Consider the following 22,504-nt stretch of genomic DNA (forward strand, 5'->3'; position numbering starts at 1 on the left):
AGTCTTGAAATACTGCTTGTAGTATTCTAAATGTGGGCGTGAATTTCTGAGTGTATCTGCACAAAGAATAAGTGGAGTTATAAATTTAAAATTTGGTGTTTGTGAAAAATGATGCAAAATTATATTTTTTATTTTTTTTAGTAAAATGGAGTTGAAAAAGTTCAGTATCGTACGACCACATTTGTTTTTAAATATGCTTCCTGATTAGTTGTTAATAATTGGTTTAGCTGAGAGCATCGTAGCAACACATTTGTTTTTAGATTTGCTTCCTCATTAGATATTAATTATAGGTTTAGCTGAGAGCTACCGATATTCTTCTCGTTTTACAACAACAGGTAGAGCTTAACACATAGATTGTTTGCTTTATTCAACGAATCTTGTAGCAAAAATTCCATTTCGATATCACTAGATTTATGTATTCTCTCACTGATTCGCTGTTAACTAAGATTTTGAGAAACAGGATCTGCTTCTCTATTATTTATTTTCCACTTAGTAATTAGTGGAGTGCAGTGCAAAAGGATTCGTGATACGTCTTCAAACGTCTAATATTGTTGTTGTATGCTGCTAAGTCGCTTGAGCTTCCATCCCGCCATTAGAATTACTAGGAATTTTTACATTCAATTATTTAGGTATTGATAGAGAATCGGAGGTCCTGTCTAAAACTTGTCGTATGCCGCTTAATCGCGCGAGCTTTTATCTCACCTTTTTGAAATTCTAGGAAACCTGACACTCAGTTATTAGATATTGAAAGAGAAGCGGCGACTTCTCAAAGTCACTTTCCTTTGTTAGCTACCTGCTCATAGGCCTGCCCTCTGACACATAAGTGGCTTTTCGAAACGGGGCAGTTTTTCTTACGACGTTTTGTTCCACTCATTATGCATTACGATTAGACTATAGTGTCTTCCTCATTCGCGAACATATGAAGAAAGTCTTCTCCCCAATTCATGTCATGGATGAAGTGTGAAGTCAACGTTATAAAAAATTACACTGATAGTCTCTACCGGCGACGAGACTAAGGTCATGTCGGTACTAAGGAAACATCTTGTAATATACTTCTCTCTTTTCCCCGAATGTAGTCACCATAGGAACCATACTGTGAGCACTTCTTATTTATCCGCGGTTAGTTTGAGTTCTTTGCATTATCTTTCCTGGAGCGCCAAACAGAGTCTCCGTCATATGAATAACGAATGGAGCCTGCACGGCAGACTCAATAGCCCACAGGACAGTCAACATTTCCAGATACTACACAGAGAACTGATCACGGTACGGTATAGATGAAAGTGGACCACGGTAAACAGTTACAGATTCGTCCAGCGAAGTATACGATTATTGCTTTGAACTCTGATGGATTGAAGGCTCGCTACCACGCAGTCTCCATGAGCCTTGTGAGCATTTTGAGACTTTCTTTTAAAAGCAGGTACCCTTGGACCTTGGACGTGTCCACTTAGGGGCCGCGGAATGGCTTTCAGAAACGTAAGTATACACAGCTCCACTCAGCACAGCGCTTGGCCTTGTCTGGTCTTAGGCTGCCTGCGTTAAATTACACAGTGAGTAGCCATGACCTGAATATTTGTCTCAGCCAGCGGAGGTTTTGTTTCATCACGCTGACTGGTGTGTGGTTAAGTCCCCAATCCTCGAAGGGGCCGAGTACACCGGCAACGGTTGATAATGTGTTTGTTGAAATGCGACCGTTCCATTCACCTTATTTAATTTATGAGCTACTTCCACGTAGTGAAATGTTATTCAAGGTGGTACGATAATCTGCGACATGTAAGCAGCATTGCATCATCTCAAGGCCACAGCGTCAGTTTCGGAGAAACCTGTTGAATACTACAAATTATCTGAAAATCGTTATTTCAAAATAATGTATACATGTCTCCTTTTTGATGATGGCTTCGTTCTCTAATATTTCTGACATTGTACTGTAAAAGTTTGGATATTAATTGCACACCGCCGTTTGTAAATAAACGATCAACAAAACTTCGATTAATTTATTCTGGATTTATATTCCACGTCATGTAACAAAATTTACACGGATGCCAATCTCAGGAGAATCACTAAATCGCAAAATACATTAATACAAGTCACTTACGTATTTCGTACACGGGGCTTAGAATCAAACTGCAACCTGACATTTACACTTGGCGTGAGCCTGAAAGATGACATTCTTGAGCATTTGAGTCTCTTACAATTCACCAATTTAACCAATAATTCTTGATGATAATAATAATTAACATTCTAAAATGTTAGATATAATTACAGATTTACTGTGTTCTATACAGATAATTTTATTATGAACGGAATTTCGAATTAGATTTGCTGTTTTGGTTACAGTCGAATACAGGAAAACTTTTTAATTTAAATAGTACAATTAATTAAACTTTAACTATTTTGTTTCAACGACAATAAAGAGCTTTTAAAGTGTACCAAATGAATGGTGGCAACTTTACGTTACATCAAATGACCAAAGCATGACGTTTGGAAAATTGAGGGAACATTACAATGGTGAACAAAATACGAATTTTTGGGTACAAGTTATTGAACAAATGGGGACGGAGAATGTTAAATTATTATTATGTTGGCGTTATGCTGGATTCTAAATTTTCTGCAAATGTTCTTAAAATGAGAAATACATATAAAAGTTCTAACCCGTGTAAAATTAAAGCGCTTTGTATTGAAAAATCGTTATTGTAATATCCAAGGTGAAGAGTCATATTGGCATTTTATTGGTCTTACTTGTTAGTCGACATTCTGTATCTAAGTCATTGAAAGTAAGCCGGTCGATGTCGCCGAGCGGTTCTAGGCGCTTCAGTCTGGAACCGCGCGACCGCTACGGTCGCAGGTACGAGTCCTGCCTCGGGCATGGATGTGTGTGGTGTCCTTAGGTTAGTTAGGTTTATGTAGTTCTAAGTACTAGGGGACTGATGACCTCAGAAGTTTAGTCCCATCGTGCTCAGAGCCACTTTGAACCATTTAAAGTAAACTAAACGGTAAATATAAACAAATAGCGTCACAGTACTCATACATCACTGACATACGAGTTCAATACGCTCATGTATCACACACGTAAGTGTTCAGTACATTCAGATATCACAGACACCCGTGTTCAATACACTCAGACACAACAGACATACGAGTTCAACAAACTCAGTTAGCACAGACACACGTGTCCAGCACAAAGATTAAACTGTGACAAAAATAAAGGATTTTATCTCAACTAAATTTTTACGTTCAAATAAGGATAGAGTAGCATGATACCCAGTTTCACTGCAGTCTCCTACATGAAATGTATATACAAAGTAATTGAGTAACCTATTTTTCAGTATGAGCTTTTACCTGAGAAGGCTTTCTATTACAAATTTTTTGGAGGTTAGCACTTCAGCACCGCTCTGCACTTGTAATCATCATTTACACGGTCGCAACCAATGCTTTTTTTATCAACAAGATCTGTACTCGATATAAGCTGCGACAGGGAGAGGAACGAATTATGTATGCACAGCAGATGCAATTACCGAATTCCATTAATTAAAAATCGGAAAAGGAAAATGGTAGGACATAGAGACCACGAGGAAGAAAATCGCCGCGATACTTTTGTCTTGTACGACCTAATATAGATGCGAGTGTGGAGGACGTTAACAGGCTTTTCATGTGGTAGAGAAACTAATTTCAGTTGGATATATGGGCACTGGGAGAAGGAAATTTATTGACAAGCAGTGGTCGTAGGTGGTGCGTAGGCAGATGCCAAAAAGAAAATGCGAAGTTATTAGCATTTCGGTCTGAAAAGTAACGTAGTTCGTATTCGATTTCCTATTCTTCTTTATGGAATACTAAAAATACAGACGAACATCGCAGTAAGAGCTGATACTGTTAAGTAAGCTACACAATAGAGCGGTGCTTCTTCGGACTTTTATTTTTGAATGAATAGTCTCTGGCTTATTAAGACTGGAACCTGTATTGTATTATCTACAGAAATCGATCGTCCAGCGTTACTGTTTCTAGAAGAGGACTGAAAACAGATATCTTCGCTTAGGGAAGAGGTATTTAATAAGAGAAAGCTATTGCTGGGGATTATAACATACACAATTCACAGAATTATATCATAAAATATGATAGAAAAATGCGAGCGTTTTGAAAATTGCAGGACTCAGGGAGTATGTCCAAGGTCACCTGGAATTCTGAGGGTGTGTAGAACAGCGTGCGAGCAACAAGGGATAAAGACTGCAAAGAGATGGTATTAAGGAAAGACCAGTAGATCCCGTTCTTGTGTGAGTGAAAGGTCTGACAGTGGATAACTGTAAAATGAAGTAGGATATTGCAAGCAGATTCCAATATTACGTGACAAGGTTAGTTGGCGAGGAGCAGCGAGTGGTAAGCTGCCAAGCCACAAAAAACATAACACGTCATCCAGTAAAGCTAAGTTAATTTTATTTGAATAAATTTTGTAAACTCTTACTATGATCGTTTTTAACACGTGCAATTTGACATGGTCAATTGAATGTAATTATTTGCTACCATCCAAAAAAATTAGCAATGAAGATGGCAATTTATCGTTTCAAATCGTGACGTTGCGCAGAACTTCACCTCACTCAGGTGGTTCTGTCTCAAAACAACTTCAATAAAGAACATTTTGGATTCAGCTACTACTGGAGCACAGAAAAACGTTTCAGTTAACAGGTTTTCCAGAATAATACGTCAAGCATGAATAAAATTTAGATAATACATCAACGCCTGTAAACACGACAGATAACAACATGCAGTGGGTAACAATAACAATAATGTGAAATTTAACCTTTAAGTAAATCAGAGGAATAATATTTAAATCCTCATAAAGAGGTAGAGGTTGTCTCCATAAAGAGCCTGAGATTAGGAACAAATTACCAAATATAAAATAAAGTAATTTATGAATAAAATTTAGATAACAGTACCCTCAAGACAAACTAAAAGAGCAAACTGCATAACTGAACTTACATAAATCCTGAGTGAAAAATAAATTACACATAGCAAGTACAGGTAATATTCATAAATTATCAACAGACTTAACCAAGTTGGACCAAATAAACTCTTTTAATAAAATCGGGTTTAACTCAAACCTAAAACAATATAAGATACATATTTTACAGGACCCTTGGGCACAGCGGACAGCTCCGAAAAACTGATCGTACAGTCTATACATTAAGGTGGTCACGAAATAAGACCGAGAAGTGTTGATGATTAAAGTTAATTAATCCCAATGTGCCCATGACTTCTACAGATGCAAATGGCTGACGTTCTTCCAAAGCTCTCTTGGAGCAAATCCGAGTAATGTGCTTCTCGGTCACGTAAGTTAGAAGAACAGAGATGAGCTGTGCCAGCTCATCTCTGGCAATCGACATCAGTGACGTAAACAAACTTAGCTTTTTCACGAGTCTGCTTACGAACGAAGAAGGAAACTCGTAGCCTGCTGCAGTACCGTGGGTAGCGACCAGCCTGTGTACTGAAACTGTGCACGTGACCGTTGAAAATGGAGTGCAGTCCGGAGCTGTGGGCACCGAGTGCGACCTATTTGTATGCCTGCCACTTCTCAGTGTCATGCACGGATGACTATCGCCACTTGGAAGTCGTGCAGCAAAAAGCATTGCCAACTAGCTGTTGCCCTGTCATTATCTCGATGCCGACTACCGAATTCCATACTGCAGCGAGCGCTTTGAATTTGCAGCAACTGGCATTAATTGTCGGCTTGCTATTTTCTCGCTGCTGTGCGTGTCCAGAGCACGGGCGCCCCGCAGGCACTAGTATCGTGTTCACCTGAGGCAGCTACAGGTCGATCATGTGTGTCAGGGATATTGTTCTTCCTGTTATTATGATTTGTACCATATTGTGTATTTTTTAGTTTTTAGACGTCTTCTATGTCATAATCGTGCTATTCATGGTAATGTTTATTGCATGTGAGTTAGTGTCAAGTTGGACTGTGTACGCCACTTCGTAGGTCTCCGGTATGTCAGGGGATTTGTTATGGCATGTCAAGTTTCGTTCGTTCCTGATTGTTAAAATTTGTGTTAAACGTGGGTTTTGTATTTATGTTTGTAATCAAGTATTTAAATGCTGCAACAAGCTATCCTGCTTTCTTGTGATGTAAAGCTGTCCATGTGTACACACCAAGTATGTTCTTGTGTAGAGATTTTTGTGGACAAGTTTAGTGCGGCAGTTGCGCCAAAGTAGCAAACACTTCGATGTGTGCCACGTAAACTGCTACACACATTATGGGGAAATGTGATGGACCCAAAACCCACAGATCCGTGGATCGTAAGACGCTCTATTACCATTGCAATGACGGTAATCGCGGGAGTGGGAGAGTACAAGATGCTGGTCGCTTTACTAAACAGCTTTAACTTCATCATTTGCTGACAGAAACCAAACCTGAACTTTACACATCACTGCAATGCGAATTCAAACTGGCATATCTCGAAATATATTCACTACATTTTGCTGAAAGCTGGCAGGAGTGGCCGACCGGTTCCAGGCACTACAATCTAGAACCGCGCGACCACTACGGTCGCAGGTTCGAATCCTGTCTCGGGCAAGGATGTGTGTGATGTCCTTAGGCTAGTTAGGTTTAAGTAGTTCTAAGTTCTAGGGGACTGATGACCTCAGAAGTTAAGTCCCATAGTGTTCAAAGCCATTTGAACCATTTTGCTGAAAGACAACAAATCTTTTATCAATATAACTGATAGCAAATATACGGCTGTAATCTGTCATGCACATTGTATGAAAACGACAAATAACGAACTCGGGTGTACGTATATTATGGAAGTACAATGATACCGTGAAGACGATAAACTGAGTACTAATGGCCAATATTAAAAGTCAAAATATTAAGAAAAATATTTCAGCTAATTCTTTAAAGTGGATATTCAGCCAAAACTTTGCACAAAAACATACATGGCATGTACAGAGTTAACTAGAGAAATTTAAATCTTTACGTCTTATTAACCCATGATAATTCTTTGCAGCGTCTGGACAGATGATTGCAGCCATAAATACATAACAACTCACGTTAAACACCAAATTTAATACAAAAGAACCAACGAGAATAAAACTTGACCCCCCCCCCCCGACTTATACGAGAGACCAGCGCTCCAACATACACAATTTAAAGAGACACTAACTCACGTGCGGTAGGCAACACTAGAAAACGAACAGCACGAACATGACTTTTTTTTCACTCTTCTGACTAGTTTGATGCGACCCGCCACGAAGTCCTCTTCTGTGCTAACCTCTTCATCTCAGAATATCACTTGGAACCTACGTCCTCAATTATTTGCTGGATGTATTCCAATCTCTGTCTTCCTCTACAGTTTTTACCCTCTGCAGCTCCCTCTAGTATCGTGGAAGTCATTCCCTGATGTCTTAACAGATATCCTATCATCCTGTCCCTTCTCTTTATCAGTGTTTTCCACATATTCGTTTCCTCTACGATTCTGTGCAGAATCTCCTCATTCCTTACCTTATCAGTCCACCTAATTTTCAACATCCGTCTTTAGCACCATATCTCAAATGCTTCTATTCTCTTCTGTTCCGCTTTTCCCACAGTCCATGTTTCACTATCATACAATGCTGTAGTCCAGACGTACATTCTCAGAAATTTCTTCCTCAAATTAAGGCCGATATTTGATATTAGTAGACTTCTCTTGGCCAGGAATGCCCTTTTTGCCCATTTGCTAGTCTGCTTTTGATGTCCTCCTAGGAGACTGTGAAAACACCCACCAACACAATACCGTACGAAGCATAATGACTGACAGGACAATGTCACACACACCTGATTGACCTGCAGCAGCCTCCGCAGAGCATTGTGCTAATGCCTCCATGGTGCCGTACTCTAGACGCACAGCAGCGAAAAAACGGCAAGCCGACAGTTTACGCCTGTTGCTGGTGAATCCATCTCTGTACGGTATTTGGTACTTGCCATCGAGATAATGACTGGTCTAGAGACATTTCCCGATGCCCGTTTGCTCTACGTTATTCGTACGCTCCCCGTCCTCCGTGCGTAATACAGACAAGTGGCAAACAAACAACCTGCACTACGTGTCAAAACTGTAATCTGAGCTCACCGGTCGCGACCACAACTTCAGTAAACAGGCTGGCCGCTACACAAGGCACTGAAGTGGCCCCTGTGTTTCCTTCCTCGTTCGTAGGAAGGCTCGTGACCATGCTCCAGTGAACGCTTCCTTACTTCCTGCTACGCCACAAATTATTAGTGCCACAGTGTACTCGCGGCATATCTCTCTGATGTAGATTGCCAGAGACGAGCTGACACGGCTCTAGAGAATCACACACCCACTCAAAGTCATATTCGATTTCTGCAAATGCTCATAAAATCGTTGTGCCATATGACTGACCTCACTTGTCCGCGGATGGCCGTCCTACAGTTATCGGGGTTAAACTACTGAGGGCGAGCTCATGTACAGTAGCAATAAGCCGTCACGGTGCAGACCGCGCATGCCCATTGGTGGTGCGCGAAGGACGTAGGTGTTTGGCTACAAAGGCAAAGAGATGTTACCCCACTTTCGGGTTCATGTTGAAGAACCGTACGAGCCATGTGATGTCGAAGGAGGCAGTATAGCAATGTGGCTGGTTTCCAACGAGGTGGTCTAAATGGTCACCGGAAACAGATTTCTCCTGAGATGATATTTTGATTCTTATGTGCGTTTTACTACGATAGTGATACGTAAGCGTATCAGTGAATAGAACAGAATAAATCTTAAATCCAACCTGATTACAGGGCTGTACGACTGTCACGACTTTGTCCGTACTGCTTTAACAGATCGCACAGCTTCGCCATCAGTATTGCTAGTTCGACGCTGGATTGCAATAAGCGTGTGACCCAACCTGCGCCAACGATTGGATGCCGTCTGCTGATGGCCCGAGTAGTGCCATATATGCCATTTCTTCCAGTTTCATTGTCTAGAACCTTCAAGCGTCTCAGGTCGCTAACGCCAACGTCGTTGGTGGCGTGCTGATTGTCACGTTTTTGGGCGAGTGTCATTCCAAGCTGTCTATAGCGATCAAAATATACCAAGTGTGACAGACGCTACAGCGATGACGTTCTGACACCGTGCATTGTTGAGAGGAAAAGCGAACATGAGCTGAGTGTAATAGTATGGGTCGCAGCTTGATGCAATGTGTAATCTCGATTAGTCAGTATTGTAGGAAATCTAAACAAATTATGCTACATTATCAGATCTTAGAGTCGTTGGTCCACACAATCTTCAAGCAGCCAGCCATATTACAGCAGGGAAAAACCTTGCCGCATATGTCGTGATATGTCGGAAAAAGAGGGGAAGTATTACATCACCACAAGTTATTTGTAGTGTACTCACTCAAATTTCGCATTTAGGAGAGCACCGTATCGGGGCTGCCCTTCATTCCTTACCACGAAGTTGTAGGACTCTGATTGATTTACAAGGAATCTGAATTCTGAAAGCCACAGCACACAAATCCTAAAGCCTTGTGCACTGTCTTCCACTTAAGCTGTAGTATAAAGACCACGCCAGTAACATGCATGCTAGTTCGTTTCACTATCTTCAGTGGAGATGATGAGGAATTGTATAAGAGAAATTACGAAGCTATTAATATAAGTTTCCCCTAATAGTGTGAAGCTTTATTCTCTTTGTTATTCTCTTGTCACTATTTGTAGACTGATATAGTGTGAGAGTATGTATCACATGGGAGAAGTGACATATAACTAAATGTATTGCAAAACTCTTAGAACAAATAATCGGAAGGTCACTAAGTTTTGATTTGGAAGTTCGTGCTTGGGCAAATACATGAACTCAGAGTCATTCTTAAGTACTACCAGCTCCAATGGGTTTATCGAAAAAAAGCTAAGATAATGTTATATCACGAATTAAATTTATAAAGCAATGCTAGACTCTTGCTCCGAGACATAGAATCCAGTACAAACAAATCATTCTTTGACTAGAATACAGCAAAGTCGCAGCCAAGGCGCCAACAAGACTTCTATTCAAGGGTTGTTAGGTGGATCATCGAGGAAGAACTGTGGCAGTACGTGTAACATTGTAATTTATCATAGCAGCAACTCTTTCAAAAATGGCTCTGAGCACTATGGGACTTAACATCTATGGTCATCAGTCCCCTAGAACTTAGTATTACTTAAACCTAACTAACAACGTCACACAACACCCAGTCATCACGAGGCAGAGAAAATCCCTGACCCCGCAGGGAATCGAACCCGGAAACCCGGGAGCAACTCTTTCAACACGGTTGTTCTTCTTATTATAGAATTATCATTATGTATGTTTGTACACTCTGGGAACATAAACTTCTGTAATAAGAACATCATCCGTATTTAGATCGCCTCCAATACAGCTGACAAAGTCAGTTAATCATCAGAAACACTTTAGATATAAAGTAAATAAAGCGTACTTGCAGTCAGCATATTGCCGAAATCATGACCGGTGGAAGAAGACGGCACAGAGTTCACAATTTAAACGGAAAGTTTAAGGTCTTGTAGCAGATCATCGACATTGTCTAGAGATGCTGTCTCAAAAAATAGATCGTGCAGGATTTTGTAATGAATTTAGATCATCTATTGCATAAAAATGCAGAAGTATACACTAGCCGGAATATGAAGAGACACAAAACCCTTTCTCAACTGTGTTTCACGAGAATATCGAAAACAAACAAATGTTGACCGTTGTTAAGTCGTTGTAGCGGTAGAAGGGTGCTTTTTTTTCTCAAATTCACTAAATTGTGTTGTACGCATTTTACAGCATGTTTGAATTGAGATTTAGGTCACGAATTGTTTATTTGCCATCTGGAAAAACGAAAGCTAAATGGTGTCCTTCACTCTCACGAAAAAGGCAATGACACTGCATTTCATGGAACACTGTACGCTGTTTGCGTGGCTTAAGGTGTGCGTGTGACCTACTTCTTCTTTCTTTTTCTTGACGTACGTCAACGACTTGACTGAAACTACACAAGCGGGCTTGAAAACATTATATCCTATCGTGGAACAACGGCAATCATAGATTATGTGAATGTGACTCCTGTAGCACAGAAACTGACTCAGCAAAAAGCCTCTGCACTTGGGTCCCAGCACATGGACTAGTATCTAACTATAGTGGAAAGTTCACCATCTTATGACGTATCTTTCACTCAGTAAATAAAATTAATTGTTTTTCACGTTTATGCATCCAGTGAATCTGAACATGAAAGCAAAGGCAGATGAATAATATTTCGGAAATTGCGCGTTTAAGATCTTTAGGAAATGTTGAGTACAGCTAACTCTACTATCGGTGTTCACGCCTAGTGGAATCGAGACACAAAACCGTTATTATTTATTTACTTTTCTCTGATGTGTGGTCTTTACTTCTCAAATAACTTAACTCAGAAGCATCATCCCGACACGGTAAGTGTTGCTGTGGCGTTCGATGGTCGCATCAGATGGCATCTATAAGGATTTCTTTACACGAAATATTGCAAAGTTTCAGCGACATCATTCCACTCTATAAATTATAGCCTGATGATGCAGTGTTTCCAACTTTCATTACGCATCTTTTTTCATTCGAGGTATCCTAACATTGGTATTCTCTTTCTTACACATTTTAAGGCAGTTTCCAATATTAAGTCCACTCTGAATGACTAACTATGATCTATAAATATACGTATATAAGCAGATATAATATGCAACAAGGTGCTTGTTGAACGTGACAGATTTATTGTATCACTAAACAGTTTTCGAGCCACTGCAGGCTCATCTAGTTTTCGAAGCACTGCAAGCTCATCATCAGATGAACTGTTGTTTACTGTGAAACCAAGTGCACCTAAATACACACCTGTTCGTGCGTGCGTGCGTGCGTGCGTGTGTGTGTGTGTGTGTGTGTGTGTGTGTGTGTGTGTGTGTGTGTGTGTTTGTTTGTTTGTTTTTTGTTTATTTGTTTGTTTGTTTGTTTGTTTATGCGTTTAATGTGGCTAAAATGTAAATTAGGGGTGGCCATGAGTACTACCTCCACATGGTTCAATATTCCAGAAAATTACGTACGTAAAAAAATTTAAAAAATTAAAACAAATAACAAATTATTAATCTTCCATAAATTTTGACATTTCCTAAAAGGTCTTTTGACTGAAGTAAGTGAAATTCTTACACTCAGAACATCTCTCGTATGTTAATCTTAAACGTCTCTGTTCCCTGTACGTTAATGTGTCCTTTTGTCATTACCCATTTGTGGCATGTGGGAGGAACCTCTGCGTATTCCAGCCAGTAGTGGTAGTGCATCCTCGCCTGTTCGGAAGAGACTTATCAGTCATTACTCCTGACACATAGCAGTTGTTTTGAGAGTGGTGAATAGCTCATGTGGTCGTTCTACAATGGATATCAAATAAGATTCACTCAAAGTTCATGAGATATACAGTACATTTCGCCAAGAAACATAATCTGAATGGATGTATCATAACTGTATCGGTATTCTTAATTTTGCTTCCTTACTAATGTCCTCGAGCTACCTAACTTTACTTTGGTAACAAAATTGCACTCAAACACACATATAAGCTTCTAAATACGTAGCAACGACACCTTTAGAATTGTCTTAATTTCGAACAGTTCTGCTAGTATATAAATGCTGGCCACAAAAATTATCTCATTAACTTACAACAATCAATAATACAAACTCAGTTGATGACAACTATTGATCTTCTTTTAAAACTTATGTCCTATGTAAACACTAAGTAAATATAACAATTATTCAAGTAGTTCAAAAAGGTATCATTTCATTAAACTGTATATTCGCTGGAATTACAAACTCATGTTGCATTTTTTTAACGCACACGTAACTCACTTTATATCTGGGTCACTTCTAATATATGATTTCTGTAGGAAGACGTTAAGAGGCGTATGTGAGTAAGTTGTGCCTACATCGTGATATACGAAGACGGCGCTTGAAGCTGCAATCTCTGAACTTCCATCTTGTATGACGATATTGCTTCCGTGCATATTATCTAATTCGACGTTAAAAATATTGATGAAGGTAAATGTCAGATAGATCACTGTAATATAGCACATTGTGGGGAACGAATGTATGAAGAACATTTTATGATGAGATGTTGAGACGGGATGGAGATTAAATGCCCACCGACAATAGTTTGATTCCTACAGGATAGCACACTCACACAGGAATTAAAATCCACGGAGAAGAAATAAAAACTCTGAGGTTCGCCGATGACATTGTCATTCTGTCAGAGACAGTAAAGGACCTGGAAGAGCAGCTGAACGCAATGGAAAGTGTCTTGAAAGGAGGATATAAGATAGATATCAACAAAAGCAAAACGAGGATAATGGAATGTAGTCGAATTAAATTACGTGATGCTGAGGGTACTAGATTACGAAATGAGACGCTTACAGTAGTAAATGAGTTTTGCTATTTGGGGAGCAAAATTACTGATGATGGTCGAAGTAGAGAGGATATAAAATGCAGACTGGCGATGGCAAGGAAAGCGCTTCTGAAACATTTGTTAACATGGAGAATAGATTCAAGTGTCAGGAAGTCGTTTCTGAAAGTATTTCTATGGAGTGTATTGATGTATGGAAGTGAAACATGGACGATAAATAGTTCAGACAAGAAGAGAATAGAAACTTTCGAAATGTGGTGCTACAGAAGAATGCTGAAGATTAGATGGATAGATCACATAACTAATGAGGAGGTATTGAATAGAATTGGGGAGAAGAGAAATTGTGGCACAACTTGACTAGACGAAGGGATCGGTTGGTAGGACATATTCTGAGGCATCAAGGGATCACAAATTTAGTATTGGAGGGCAGCGTGGAGGGTAAAAATCGTAGAGGGAGACCAAGAGATGAATACACCAAACAGATTCAGAAGGATGTATGTTGCAAAAGGTACTGGGAGGTGAAGAAGCTTGCACAGGATAGAGTAGCATGGAGAGCTGCATCAAACCAGTCTCTGGACCTAAGACCACAACAACAAAAACAGCGCACTCACTTTATATTTAAACAAATGGGCGATTGTTCATGATCATTAAACACGACGACTTACACTTACTACACCGATACACTGTAAGTATATATTCTTCTTTCCGCCCAGCACTTATCAAACTGCAAGATTTTTTTCTCTGAAAAATTGTAGGACACTATCAGTTCTCTCCGTAGGACCTACTCTTAAACATAAAAACTCGGACTGAAGCAGCCTGCACGAACACCACTTACTGCACCTCTATATAATTATTAATGCCCTTTGCAAGGTTTCCTACCCTTGTTACGTACCCCCAGCTCCCAAAAACTCAATATAATTCAAATGGTCAGGATGAATAGGATACCGAAATGTAATATTGATCTTTTCACACTTGTTACAAATCCCACACGTGCGTCCCAGAATTAGCACACAGATAAAACTACAAAAAAGCAAACCCGAAACGAAATTCACGATGACAGATGACATCAATGGCTGGCAAAGTTGTTAAAGGGAAAAGGGGGGTGGCAGAGGTCAAGCTAGAACAATGCCTCTCTCAGGATAACGGCAACAACGCTTTCTAAATATATGTGAGGTACTGACCGAGAATGTGAACCGACCGCTGAACATCAATACAACATACGTTGGGTGAAATACATAGCTGTAAATCCGATGAACACGCCTCTGGTAAAGATTGCTGATAGGTTCAAGCTGCCGATATTTTCTGCACTGCGCAGCCCAACGGGTGATGTGAAAACTGACGATAGGTGTGCAACTGCAAAGGCCGCACCCGGTGTACCCTCGCGCCGAGGTGTGCAAAGAATCACGGCTGGCGCGCCGAAAGAACCACGAGTGTCCTCTGTGGCGGCTCTCCGCCGATTTGCAAAACGTACAACGTATCTGGGCCGAACTGCCCAGACCATCTCCTATGGTACACCTCCATCGAATGTCTCGATTATCTCTCCCCTCTTCGCTCCTTGACACCAAATCCTCATGAAGTCGCCAAAAATTTTCCCTTCCAATGGCCATGCTGCCCATGCAAATCGCCCCAGAACTCCCGCTTCGACACGTAGTAGCAGTATTCCTCCAACGAGAAAATTTGCCACCATAATCTGTGCTCTGCCCAGCTAAAATTGGCGCCAGAGAAACGCGTGTTCATTCCACACCTGCGGCAAACAATGCTCTACTTCCCGGAGCAAATGATAAATCTGTATGTCTCACATCCGACGATCCGAGGTGAACAATACACCTCCTGAATACAGGCCGCTTTCCTGTGTCCTACTGAATACCGGACCGTAGCATGGACTGACTTTATGGCGAGGCGCCACCGCCTACATACACAAGCGAAGCAGTCACGCTTTTGCAGCAGCCCGGATGCTTGCCTGGAAGAGCCTACGGCTACTTCTTTCACTTATGCCAAGCTACCACGTCTCCCTGCCGTCCTCACTGACACAGGTAAAATCCATACATCGGAACAACAACTTAGTACAGCACAAAAGATAACGAACAAATATGCAGTAAGACGAACAGAAACGACATTTTCATTCAGAGATAATAATTATACTGAAGTCATCACGATTTATAACGGTCCCCTGGACATTACAAAATGTGGGACATGGATCTTAATAGAGTGTGTGTGGTCACCACTTATGGCTATGCATGCCCTGAAACATGCTGTCATAATGGCATGGAGTTCTTGCAATAAGACAATGGCATGCCTCCTCCAGGACGATTTCCGTTGCTGCATGTAGACGTGCTACAATACCTTTTCCCCACAGATCCTACCTATGCTAAATGGGATTTAACTCGGAGAAACGGGCAGACCAGTCCATCCGCGAAATATCCTCTGTTTCCAAGAGTTCCTCCACCTACTCAGTTGTATGCGGTCGCGTATTGTCATCCACAAAAATGACGTCAGGGCCAAATGTATTCATGGACGTGGGGAAGGCGTGCAATGTTACAATGATGTTGACGGGTGAGTCTTCCGTGTTCAGAGATTTTGCGGTCAGGTTTTGACGATGTAGGTAGTATGAGGAGGCATAACTTTGCACGAGCGAACTAAGTTCCAGATTTTTGAACATGGTTCACTCACAGGTCAACGTTATTTTGACACAGTGCTCCTTCCCCATGTGCGTATTTTCCTTGGTGCAATCGACCCTGACTTCATTTGCACGGATGAGAAAGCGCGAAATCATTAACATTCGCAATGAAGGAGCTCTTGGACAGAGAGGATATTCGATAAATGGAGTGGCCTGTCCATTCCCCCAAATCAAATAACGTCTAGCACGTGGACAATGCACTGGGGAGAGTTATTGCAGCATGTCCGCATGCATCAACGACGATGCACAGTTGTCAACGGCGCTGGTAGAGGAATGGGAAGTCATACCACACCATTATACGTGAGCAACACTTCCATAGATGCAAAATTACATATTTTAGGTAACACATATAATGTTAAATAGAGGAAAAGTAAGAATAGTATATGTGAACAAACACGCCAGAATAATTATGTCACAGTATCGTTTATGACGTAATTGATCCCTAGAGGCTAAACAAACATTCTTTCTGACCAGTCAAATGGAACAATATCATCCCAGAGACCTTTTTCAGTCTCGAATTTCTATGACGTCTATCTGCAGACTGAAGCGACGAATGAAAATTTTTACTGAGATCAGAACTTGAATCTGCCTGTCCACCTCAGTAGGAATATGCTCTAACAGCTACGCCAATAGGGCGCAGGGGCTTTGAAGAACTGCACAGTCTACCCACCTCAACCCAAATTCCCATTCACACCTCAGTCCATTGGTGCTCCAAACTCAAACAGCAATCCAGAGGCTCTACTACTCTACTGGCATAGCACATGGATCCAGAGATCTTTTCCACGCCGCCCAGGGTGGCCGAGCGGTTCTAGGCGCTACAGTCTGGAACTGCGCGACCGCTACGGTCGCAGGTTCGAATCCTGCTTCGGGGATGGGTGTTTGTGATGTTCTTAGGTTAGTTAGGTTTAAGTAGTTCTAAGTTCTAGGGGACTGATGACCTCAGAAGTTAAGTCCCATAGTGCTGAGAGCCATTTGAACCATTTGAACCATTTGAACCTTTTCCAGTGTCAAACAGTTATGATTTATATGTGGAGATTGAAGTGGGAAATGTAAGAGAATGAGGCAGGTATGCTAGGGTAGTCCGTACCATTGTGTCAAGGTGGCATCTGCCTATAGTGCATGAGACCAGGGTTCGAATCCCAACCTTGGTTCAAATTTTCATTCGTCACTTGAGTCTGCGTAAATACATTCCACTGTCTTAGCAAATGTCATGTCATAGGCACCTAATATCGCTTGGGGCCTCCTCTGGTACTGCATAATGCAGTGACACCCATGGAGCTCAATATATAAATCCCCGGTTCTCTGGAAGCAGCGGACAGCAAATTGTTTGCAGAGCGGCAACAATTCTGGTTTGTTCGAGGGTGCAGGATCCATAGTTAAGAACCTGCATTCCATGATGTACCAGATGTTCTCGATGGGGTTCAGATTTGGACTCCAGGGTGGGCATCTCAGACTTTGGACCTCCCTTGCATGTTCCTGGAACTATGTCAGGGCGATATGAGAGCGATGTGGCGCCGCGTTATCATTTCGAAACACCACAGAACTGTCGGGTGTTGTAAGGCCAGAACTGGGTGGGGATGGTCTCCAAGCAGTTCAAGATACCGCAGACCTTGGACCACATCTTCTTCGCAGGTGAGGTCCATAGATGTGAGGTCCATACCTTACACGGTACCTCCCATCGGCATGGTGCAGTTGAAGTGATTCGTCCGACTATATCACGTAACCCCACTGTTCCAGTAACTATCCCTGATGACTGGCGACAAAAGCAAGCCATCGTGCCTCATCGGATTAACAGTGGCACCAATGTGCGGCACTGGCTTCTATACCCCATGAAACACTTGTTCCTACGGTTTGTCCCATGCGAGACGTCACTAGCACTTCCTGTGTTGAACGGAGCCATGATTTGTTGCACAGTTGCACTTCTGTCACCATTGACGATCAGTCTTAGACGTCGCCGATCACGGTCATCGAAGGTGGCTGGATGGCCGGTAGTTCCTCTGTACCATTCTCATTCTACCACTCACACTCTAGACACGGCTGAAGGTGTGAAGCCGAAATCATTTACCGCAACAGAAATAACATTCCAATCCGTCGGGCACCTACCACCATGCCCCGTTCCAACGGCGTCATCTCTCGACGACGTTGCATGTTACACAAATGACTTATACTACTCAGAAGGTCTCCTACACATCTGCAGCTGGCAGAGGGAGATGTGGTGCGCATACAATACACCTGCGTCATCTGTGCCCCGCTATCTGCTAAGCCAGTGTGCTTTCTGACTACCATAAATACGAAACTCTAATATGGACATTTTGTTGTGGCCCAAGTTCGCAGTTACTTCGTTTCTGACGTCATGTAGACCGGCACAGCTGCTCACGAGCTGCTGTTGTGCTCGCAGGTGGTGGGCAGAGTGCCGCTGTGCACAGGGACGGGCCCGTGGGTGGCGGCGAGAGCGCACCGCCGGTCTCCGGCCGCCGGGCAGACGGGCGCCGGCTGGGCGGTGCCCGTGTCCGTCGTGCCCGCGCTCGCCGACTCGGCGCGCCAGCCGCCCTGCTCCGTCTCTGACAGCGCCTTCTCACCGCAGGCCGGCCGCCAGCTGCAGCAGCACCAACCAGAGATGTCGAGCGGGTCCGACAGCTTCTCCAGCCTGCTGCGCGACGCCGAGCTGCCCGCCGAGCGCCTCTTCCCTCTCAGGGAAATGCCGCCCCTCCCCTGTCCGGAGGCAGTCTCCATGCCGCATTCGGGATCACCTCTGCAGGGACCGTCTCAGTCGGACGACAGACATCACGAAATGAAGACCGAACGTAAGGCCGAAGACCAGATGATCGCAAAAAATGAGACCCAACAACAGGCAGATAACAACCAGCAACAGACAGAAGAACAGAAACTGAAGCAACGCAGCAAACCGAACACGTGCGAAGAGTGTGGCAAAACTTTCGCCACGCGCTACTCTCTTAAGGTCAGTACAACATTATGATATTTAAGAGTGTTCTGATTTGTGTGAGAGTGTGTCTGTATATATGTGTGATTGAGTGTGTATGTGAAACAGAGAATGACTCAGCGAAGGGAGAGGAAGCGAGTGAGATGAGGGGAAGAGGATAGATGTATTTTTTGAATGTGTGGGAAATAAATATCTGACTCCATTAGACAAGAATACCTTCTGGAGAAATGTAAAGTCTACTGAATTCACGCAAGAGCGCTCGCAGGACGTGAGCCAGACGGAGAGACTACCTATGATAATTTTGTGGTGAAGAACGAAATACACTCTAAGAAAGAAAAAAAACGCTGCATGACGAAGGTATTATCTGAATGGGACGGAAATCGCTAGCTGTGAAATACATATAGGACAAACGAATATTTAGGATTTAAGAAAAATTTGAAGATTTATTCAGGAAAAAGAGCTTCACGAACTGAGCAAGTCAATAGCGCGTCGGTCCACCTCTGGTTCTTTGCAGAGAGTTATTCGGTTTGGTATTGAGTGATAGATTTGTTGGATGTCCGATTGGTGCATTAGCTCGTCAAAATTCCGTGTTCTCCTCTAGAGAAATCCCGCGACTGTCGCCCGCCGTATGGTTATCGTGCTGTATGGCGCTGCACAGCGTGCGACAGTTCGGTTAGTATCCCAGTGCTGGCCGGGCACATCTAGTTACGTCTTCGCTCGTCATCGAGGCTCAGTTCGAAGTGGGACTCATCACTGAAGACAACTGTTCTCCAGTAAATGACATTCCATACCTAAGACGTCTGTAGAGATACCCAAGACAGCAGAGGGTTCCAATCTGACTGTCGCCCACCATACGGCCTGAACAACCAGTAGTTGTGGTCTTGGATGCCATTTCTTTTCATAGCATGACCCCTTCGGTTGTCATCCGCGGCACCCTCGCGGCACAACGGTACATCGATGATATTCCACGCACTGTTTAGTTTCCCTTCAAGGCAAGTCATCCTGGGCTTACATTTCAGCAGGATAATGCCAACCCACACTTGGCAAGTGTTTCTTGTATTTGTGGTTCCAAATCCTACCTTGGCCAGAAAGGAAGCCGCGTCTCTTTCTAGTTCACCATTATTGGCGGGGCCCTTCAACCAGTTCGTGAAATGTAAGAAGATGGAACACCTACAGCCGTCCTTGTGATGTCATTTATTGTGTAACTACCAGTTTACGCGCTTCAGTGCACCATCTTCAGGCCGTATTTGACGCCGAAGGAGTTACCACGATTTATGTATGATACACATCGGTGGCCAACATAACTGGTTTACGCAGACAACCTGTAACTCTGATGTTGTCTCTCCAACAATCGGTAGGCAATTGAATGGAGAAACATTTAAACTTTTCTTATTGGATCCTGTACTACCGGGTTCAGGAAAGGTCTGTGACAGTCACTGGTTAACACATAAGTGTACCAACACCAAACAACAGCCCACATACATTTTATCGATTACGCAATGGAAACTATCCTGACACTAAATTTATTATGACCAAGTACCTCTACCATACCATACGTACCCTGCAAGTAAAATATAAACAGTAACGCGCGAGGCCGGTGAGGTCTGCTAGACAGGTGTCCACACGATTACTCACTCTCACGCACGCCGTGGCATAGCACTCGTAGCACGCCGGCGCTCGCTAAATCAGTCTGATCAGAAATGCAGGCCAGTACACTCGCATTCTTACAACAAAATACTCCAACACACACACACACGTATTACATTCATAAAATGATACAAAACAGAAGTACTTGAGCTACACATTTATCTCACACTTCGTGACGTCGACTTACAGGGTGTCACTAACTATTGCCACCAAGAATAACTCCGAAAGTATGAAAGGAGCTGAAAAGTTTGGGGGACGAAAGTTGAATGGGGCAACGGGTGGTGGGGTCGCGTCAGAGATATGAAGGTCAACTTTGTCAATGGGATGCTGTAGTTTGGTACTTATTTTCTGATAGAGGCTATCGAGACAAATCCAATTATGTGTAAGGTCAACGAAGGTCGTAAAGGTGGCATGAACGTCCATTTACAGAAGGTGTTCGAAGTGATGACCATTGGTATCAATGGAGTGCTGCAATCTTTTTATCATGGGCTGAGTGGTATTCCTTATCACATCGGCACTTATCGAAGCACATGCTCTGACAATTCTCTCTCGCATACCTTCAGGTGTAGATGTAACGTTTTTACAAACAATGTCTTTTACGAATCAGTGCAAGAAAAAATCCAGAGGCGTCACGTCTGGCGAACGATCCGGCCACGAAATCTCCTCTGCGTCCAATCCAACGATTTGGGATTTGTCTCTGCAATTCATTTCTAGGCACCAGCGAAAAATGTGCCGGACACCCATCGCGTTGATACCACATTCTCTTTCTTGTTCCTAAAGGTATTTCTTCCAATAACAGACGTAATGTTTCTTGCAGGAATGTGGTGTACTTCCTACCATTAAGATTTCCTTCGATGAAATAGGGGCCTATAATTCTGTCCTCCAGAATCCCACACGATACACACACCGAGCACGGTTTTTGCTGTGCAACTTGCCGCAGCCAACATGGATTTTCAGTTGCCCAATAATGCATGTTATGCAGATTAGCATTTCGATGGTTCGTGAGTGTATCCTCGTCAGTATATAAAATCAGATTAATAAATATGTCATCCCTCTGAATCTGAAGTTGAGCCCATGGGCAGATTTCAATGAGACGCGTATAATCCGTACCAGTTAATTCTTGGTGGAGACTGATATGGTAAGGATGATATTAATGGCGGTGCAGAACACGAACAACACTACTTTGTCTCATGCCAGATACCCTTGCGATTTGACGCGAAGTAACACAAGGATCTCGAACCACAGTGGCAAGAGTAACAATTTCCGTTTCCTCGTTAGTAATTTTCCTTTGTCGGATATGTTTCCGATGCGTTAAGGATCCAGTTGTTCCAATTTATCATACGCATATTTAAATATACGACGTGTAGGGTGAGTATGTTGAGGATTTCTTTCAGCGTATAAGTCTCTAGCTCTCACTGAATTTCGTTGGCACTGTCCGTAAATGAGAAGGATACCGACTTGTTCTTCAAAGGAATACATCATTCACATTCGCTTGATTCGACGATACTACTCTTACCGTCCCTATTAGTATTGTATTGCGAAATCGTCGAATGGTGTTTACAAGTCAATGGCACTTTAGATGGATACGCCGTATTCGGCCAATATTTACTATTTGCACGATATACGAGGGAGAATTGTCAGAGCATGTGCTTCGATAAGTGCCGATGAGATAAGGAATACCACTCAGTCCATGATAAAAAGATTGCAGCACTCCATTGATACCAATGGTCATCACTTCGAACACCTTCTGTAAATGGACGTTCATGCCACCTTTGTGGCCACATAATTGGATTTGTCTCTATAGCTGCTATCAGAAAATAAGTACCAACTTTAGCATCCCAGTTAAAAATAACAGG

General features: G+C 42.5%; 1 protein-coding gene across 1 annotated transcript in view; it reads left to right on the forward strand.

Annotated features, from left to right (window-relative positions):
- LOC124616376 (B-cell lymphoma 6 protein homolog) overlaps nt 1-22,504 on the forward strand; it is an 83,900-nt gene that overhangs the window by 48,556 nt on the left and 12,840 nt on the right. Inside the window, exons 5-6 of the mRNA XM_047144687.1 lie at nt 18,459-18,523; nt 18,629-19,019. Of these exons, the coding sequence (XP_047000643.1) occupies nt 18,459-18,523; nt 18,629-19,019 (456 nt within the window). The remainder of the gene's footprint in view (nt 1-18,458; nt 18,524-18,628; nt 19,020-22,504) is intronic.

This window comes from Schistocerca americana, chromosome 5 (assembly GCF_021461395.2).
Source record: "Schistocerca americana isolate TAMUIC-IGC-003095 chromosome 5, iqSchAmer2.1, whole genome shotgun sequence".
NCBI lineage: Eukaryota > Metazoa > Arthropoda > Insecta > Orthoptera > Acrididae > Schistocerca > Schistocerca americana.